Source organism: Pinus tabuliformis, chromosome 1_2, assembly GCF_031772625.1.
Source record: "Pinus tabuliformis cultivar Carrire ecotype Pingquan chromosome 1_2, CPIR1, whole genome shotgun sequence".
Classification (NCBI taxonomy): Eukaryota; Viridiplantae; Streptophyta; class Pinopsida; order Pinales; family Pinaceae; genus Pinus; species Pinus tabuliformis.
Genome location: NC_142298.1, coordinates 650,349,288 through 650,356,208, shown reverse-complemented (window position 1 = coordinate 650,356,208; position 6,921 = coordinate 650,349,288). Strand labels below are relative to the sequence as shown.

The window sequence follows — 6,921 nt, the reverse complement described above, 5'->3', positions numbered from 1 at the left end:
TGACCCTGCGCCTGCGGCTGTTCATGGATCCTGACATTCCTACTGTCTACCCGTGACCTATGCGCGGTTCCGAACGGGGCCCTAGTTTCGAAACCCTAACCTCCATCGCTCCGGTGCCCTCCTTTTACATCCAATATGGCATCCTTGGTTTCACCTTTTTTCAGCCCCATTTTGCATCTTGTTTTATGTCTTTTCTTACATCTTTTTTTTTCCTTTTTTGCGCCCAAGTTTGCATCCCAAATTTACACCATTATTTGCATCATCATTTGGCATATTAATTTGTACCGTTTTTTGCTTCTTTTTAATGCTCAACTTTGCATCTTATTTTACATCTAGTTGTTGTCTTTTTTTGCATCTAATTTGGTGCCCATTTATGTGTCCTTGTTTTTGCCCAATTTGATATCCTTTTGTATGCCATGTTTTGTTCCCTTCTTTGTGTCAACTATTGCACAATTTTTCACTTCTAATTTAAAACACTTTGTATGTCAATTGTTTGCATTTTGTATTAATTCCTAGTTTAACATCCAATTTTACTTTCAATTTTGCATCCATGGTTACATCCGCATTTGACTTCTTATATAGAGTATATTTTTCTTTACATATATGACCCCCTTTATAGATTCATAGTGAAATATATGATAGTTTCTAAATATCATTAAAACAGATATCACAATTCAAAATCATTTGTAAAGAAATTTAAAAAAAATTGACAACATCCATCCAAAAAAATAACAATGTGTCATTAACAATTTTCAAAACATGTATAAAATAGCAACATGATACTAATAAAATCAGTATTATTTTTAATCAAAACAACTAAAATTCAACAGACTTAGTTGATGAATCCATTTGAAGAATTGATTCAATCAACCGCCGAAGCCGTAGAGGGTCCTGCCCTGCCTCTTCAAGGAGTAAACGACATCCATGGCGGTCACTGTCTTCCTCCGGGCGTGTTCAGTGTAGGTGACGGCATCCCTGATAACATTCTCGAGAAAGATCTTGAGAACTCCCCTCGTCTCTTCATAGATGAGACCGCTTATGCGCTTGACTCCGCCTCTCCTAGCCAGCCGTCTGATGGCAGGCTTTGTGATACCCTGAATGTTATCCCTCAACACCTTACGGTGCCTCTTTGCTCCTCCCTTTCCCAAACCCTTCCCTCCTTTTCCGCGACCAGACATCTTTCCTGCTTTTCTTCTTTACCTCTTCTTCAACAACAGATTCCATTCAATGTAATGCTTTGAAATCTTCCGGCTCACCCCTTTTATGGTCACGCATCCACCTGAAAATTCAAATTCCTATGACTTTGGCGCCAAATGAATCTCAGCCGTCAGATTCGCAAGAGCCCATCGACGTCACAAACACACCCACACGCGGATCAACCCAACCAGGGCAAGGATCAATGAAAAGACACCATTGCTCGGCGGACTTTCTTTATTATGAAGAAAGGTAAAATCTAACTCAACGACCGATTGCTGGGCAAAGTTTCTTTCTTATAATTATTACTAATTAATACTGGTTACTAATTAAAAATGAAAAATCGCACTACATACAGAAATGAAAAATCTGATAAAATGATGAATGCTGGTGTAATCCCCGTCGCAGATCCTACACCGCTTGCACCATCAGCAAGAATCAAACCTGCGCAGATAGCGTTTATCAATTCTCTGATCAGAACATGATCCTGCCATTGATTTTATAATATTTATGAAGGGGTATAGTCCACATTGTGTGAATTTTTTTTGAACGGACAAAGAATTCGTGATCTGAAACATCCAATATAAGCCACAGCTGGTGAGTCACTCAAAGCCACAACATATAAATTAAATTATCATGATATAACGAAATAAATATGTTTTCATCAGGTATTCGTAAGTTCGAGACGCGATACGTGGCGGTTTAGACAGAGCTGCAAAGCGATCCTAGAATACTCATAAATAATATGGGTCCGGTTGAGGAATAGTTATAATTATTATGTTACTTTGTGAGATTTGCTTGATCATCCCTGTCAGGGAATATGTACCGAGAACAACAAACACAATTTGGCCTGGCGTTGTGAAAACAGATTTGTTGTTGTGACCAATTCCAGAATGTGTAATGCGCAATGAGTGAGGGGATCTGTTGGATGGATTTGTTTGAATTTGGGCTTCTGCAAACATATTTGTTCTCGGGACAATGCAATGCAGAAAATGAAGCATAATAAAATGAACTCGGATGCCATCCCCTTAAATTTGAACCATCTGAAAACATACTTATCCAACGATGATTTCAACCCAGATCCGCTTGAGATTAACAACGATTTCACACTAACAAAATGGGGGGAGAACGATATTAACAACAGCATGCTGTCAAACCAACAAAACAGTTCCATTCCACGCCCGATTCTCGCCAACACTTGTCATAATGAAGTTGAAAGAAACGTTGAGAACGCGGAACAGAATATGTCTTTCGCGCAGCACGATCATCCACCAGAGAATGAAGTAAGGCAATTACCGGACAGCGCAGAGAATAGAACCACCTGCTCGCAAAACCTGAAGGTAGACACCGGAAACAAGAACTTCGATTTCACGCTAGCAAAATGGATGGAGAACGATATTAGCAGCAGCTCGCAGTCAAACCAAGAATACAGTTGTAGCAGTGAAGCCATTCCTCATAATGAAGTTGAAAGAAACGTTGAAAACGATAATATGTCTCTCGCACAGAATGATCATCCACCAGAAAATGAAGCAAGGCAATTACCGGACAGTGCAGAAAATAGAACCACCTGCTCGCAAAGCCTGAAGGTAGACACCGGAAACAAGAATGAATGCAACGGAAACAAGAAGAAATCTACAATTGTCCATACTTCTTGGGCACTCAAGGTTTATACTTGGATCGTTAGATTCCAAACTTTAATTCATAGAATGGCGTTCCCTCAATTGTTTCAGATTGGGTTAAGTTTCTTTATCTCCCTCATCATTGTTGGAACAATGGAACCTTCAAATCTATTGGGAATGTGTTGGGAGACTATATATATCAAGTTAAACAATGTAAAGGAATGCTTGCCTATGCTCAATTTGCGTTGAAGTGGCTCTCAATAAAGGTTTTCCTTCCATTGTTCTTTTATCCTTAGATAATTATCCCTTCATCCAAGAGATGGATTATGACCTATTTCCTTGTGAAAACAAACTATACCATGAATATGGGCATTTTGTGAGGAAGTGTAAACAATTTGAGGAGCAACAGAACTAGGAAAAAGAGGGAGATCAATGGCAAAAACCAGAGAAGAAGAGCAAGTGATCAAAATGTAGCAGCTAGAGGCTAAGAGAAAAATAGTGGGGGAATAAAATTCTGCCACCCACACCCCCCCCCAATCCCCCAAAAAGACCATTTCCCCTAAAGGAGCTCAATATTCTTCCTCAAGTAAAAGTAAGAATCCATCCCAACTTGGTAACCGATATGAGACTCTAGAGCATGTTAAAGAAGGAGAAATTCAAGATGTCATCATCCAAGATAACTTATATGAATTCATTAAAAAAAAACCATGGAAAAGAAAATGAGGAGATGCCACTATTAGACAATATTCAAACCTAGGAATGAAATGAGGAAGAACTTGACTCAGAAGAGGAAGAAGTATTTATCTCTCCCAAAACTCAGCAAACAAACCAGGGACCCTTTCTAGCAAGTTTTATGGATGAAAGATATGAAGAGGAATGTGAACAAGAGAAAGGAAAAAGTTGTGTTTCTAAGAAAGCTGGAAGGGAATCAAACAAATATTTGATGAAGGATTGAGTAGACAAGGACGTATAATTAGGGATTCAACAAAGAATGGATGTTTCCTTCTCCAAAGGGACAAAAACAACTTGAAAATGAAGCAGCCCTCCCCTTGTTCATGGGGGGTCAAATCTCATAGTAAATAATGAAGATAATCTCCTAGAACTATAAGGAATTAGACTAAAAAAAGATTGTAGAAGTGAAAAGTCTTATCAAACAAGAAAACCCATTAATCCTCTTGCTCTAAGAGACAAAAATGGGGGGTCAAGAGATTCTCCAAAAATGCAGATGCCTTTGGCGAGGAAGTAGTGCTCAGTTTGTGGGTTCACACAGTTCTTATGGGGTCCTCTATACTCTTAGGACGGATTCAATTTTCCAGCTTCTTTCGATGGATCATTCTCCTCATTGATTAATGGCATGCCTTCTTCACATTCCCAGTCAGCATGTGTGTGTGCGTGTATATATATCCTTCACTATGGAAAAATAACTCATTGATTTCTTTATGGATTTGTATGAAAACCATTAGATTTGGGCATACAACACGAGGTAGCAAAGATTTTTTCTTCACTACATGGCTAGGAACCTCTCACAAATGCGTCGTTGGTGTCAGACTCGATCTTACCACTGATCTCTATGTCACTTAAAAAGAAACTCAACAGTGCCTTGTGGATCTTAAATTCAACGAGTTTATTTATGCTGGTCTCTGTAAGATTACAGTCTTCATTAGGAGTTCTTTCCATGGTCATATAAGATGATGCCATTTGATGCTATTGGTTAGATTACATATAAACATCGAATTCTCAACAATGGTGTCTTGTCACTTAAAAAATACTGAACAGTGCCTTATGGATCTTAAATTCAACATGTTTATTTATGCTGGTCTCTGTAAGATTACAGTCTTCATTAGGAGTTATTTCCATGGTCATATAAGATGATACCATTTGATGCTATTGGTTAGATTACATATATATGGAGTATCGATTCCATATTAACTATGCATCAGTGCCAACATATGTCGCAGAGAAGCAATGTAGATTCATTCAAACTGACTTTGTTATAGAGGAACGTGTTAGTCAAACTGTGTGTTAATTTTATACATAATGCAGAGGAACAAAGTCTTATACATCGTGAGCCATATGAACTGTGTAGAGCCAAAGACACATCTATATATATACAGAGGATAGTGAGACACATATGTGCAGTGAAGCCTACTATGTCGCAGAGGAACAATGTCTCTATGTCAATGTGATCATTGATGAATGGATGAACAGTGTACAATGTAGTATACAAGAGATGGGAGACTGTAACTGAGAGCAATAACAAGGTCCCTTAAGAACAATAAAGATTTAGAGCGAGAGACTTCCTGTGGCGAGAGTCATGTAAAAAAACCTACAAAATTTGTAACCAGTCATTACATCAAAGGGAACAACACATCAGTACTATCATTACTGAGACAATCCATCTTTTATCTGGAACAAAATCATACATATCTTGATGAGAGAACACATTCTTGCAGTCTACAAAATCGATTGAAATGTCTGCTTCTATTTCAAGAATAGAATTAGTTATACCTGAACAAGGGAACATATCATTATTATCTGGAAGCTTCACTCATTTAATTTGTTCTAGAATTATTGCAGCAAATCATTAGTAGTTGGGTTGTGTCTCTTCAGCTCCGTTCTGTATAGATTGTTCTTCCTCGTCATCCTCTTTTCCCTCAATTTTGTCAGGGGCAATGAATCCCTTATGTTTTCCATGATTGTCCATATCAAACAATTTTTTTTAATTGGACTTGCATCAGTTATGCCATCAACAATACTAATGCTTTCTTGATATGCTTCATCTTCAACTGCATTCTTTTCTAGAGCTACATTGTAAGATCCACGTTCTACTTGATCACCATCTGTTAAGGGAATTTGAAAATTCTTGGTGATTTGCTCAATTATATCTTCCTCCTTTTGAGGAGTTGAACCATACAACTCATTGAGGTTATAAAACTCATTTCCATTGTCTGAAAAGTTGTCTTGATGCACTTCATCCTCTGAAGCTTGAATGTTCTCATATGTTCCTTGAAGTTTGTTGGACATATCTACCTATTCAGGATTTCTCACTTTCATGCAAACTGCATCAGGAGAGCCAGCATTTTGCTTTTGAAATATAGTTTCTTCAACATCCTGAGTTTCAGCCATTGAAGCAAGTTCATAATGATCCTTTCTTTGATATACAGAGTAATGAAATCCTTCGCTAGTTTTGGGATCACTCAATTCATCTTCTTGAGCTTCACCATTAACTAGTGAGATGTGACTTTGCTAAACATCATTTAGAACTAAGATTCTCCTGACTGCATTCCCCAGGTGCTTGACCTTCACTATATGATGCCAGCTGTGACAGATTTTCTAGAGACAAAGCCTAAAGAACCAACCAGTAACTATGTCTAATGGGAGGCAAAAGGTTCCAAGGTATTTTCCAATGTTAAAGGATACAATAACTGTCTCAGATAATCACAAATTTCTTCTGTTAGAAGTGGCTAGCTAACATAATGTCTACAATTCCTCTGCCCTAGGATAAAATAATATTTTTAATTTATTGTATATATGTATAATGTTGTTTTGTTGAGTAATTTATTGCGTATATCTTTGAAATGGATCCATGTTCTATACAGTAATTGCTATCTAACATTAAATAATGGTTGCATTTAATTATAGGTAAACGATGTTGATGATACACCTATTAATGACCAAGATCCAACTAGACCATTAAGAATTCAACGAGATGATCCAATTCATCCTTTAAACCATACTAGGAGAAGAAGAGAAGCATTGAAGAGAGCACTACCACGTGAAAAATTTGAGGAATTGATGAAATTAGCATACATTGATGACATGCCATCCACTACTCAGAGTAGAGATGTCGATGAAAATGTAATGCATGAAGAAGGATTGAACGAAATGCTCACAAGTTTCTTTGGGTATGGAAACAATGATGAGGGTGATGATCCTATGCATAATAATGATGATGCTGATATAGAGGGAAACTACCGCCAACATAATTATGATGATATCAACATCAATGCATCAATTAAGCAAGCAGCAAAGACAGTGGTGTTCAAATCGGGTGCAAGTAGAATATCCAAGCTTTCATGCACATTAATATTATTGGAAATCAAGTCAT

General features: G+C 37.6%; 1 protein-coding gene across 1 annotated transcript; it reads right to left on the bottom strand.

The window, feature by feature from the left end:
- Positions 1-833: 833 nt before the first annotated feature.
- Positions 834-1,211, bottom strand: LOC149207361 (histone H4-like). Its single transcript, XM_089393891.1, has one exon. The coding sequence runs from the start codon at positions 1,176-1,178 to the stop codon at positions 867-869; it is 312 nt and encodes a 103-aa protein (XP_089250017.1). The 5' UTR covers positions 1,179-1,211; the 3' UTR covers positions 834-866.
- Positions 1,212-6,921: the final 5,710 nt, after the last annotated feature.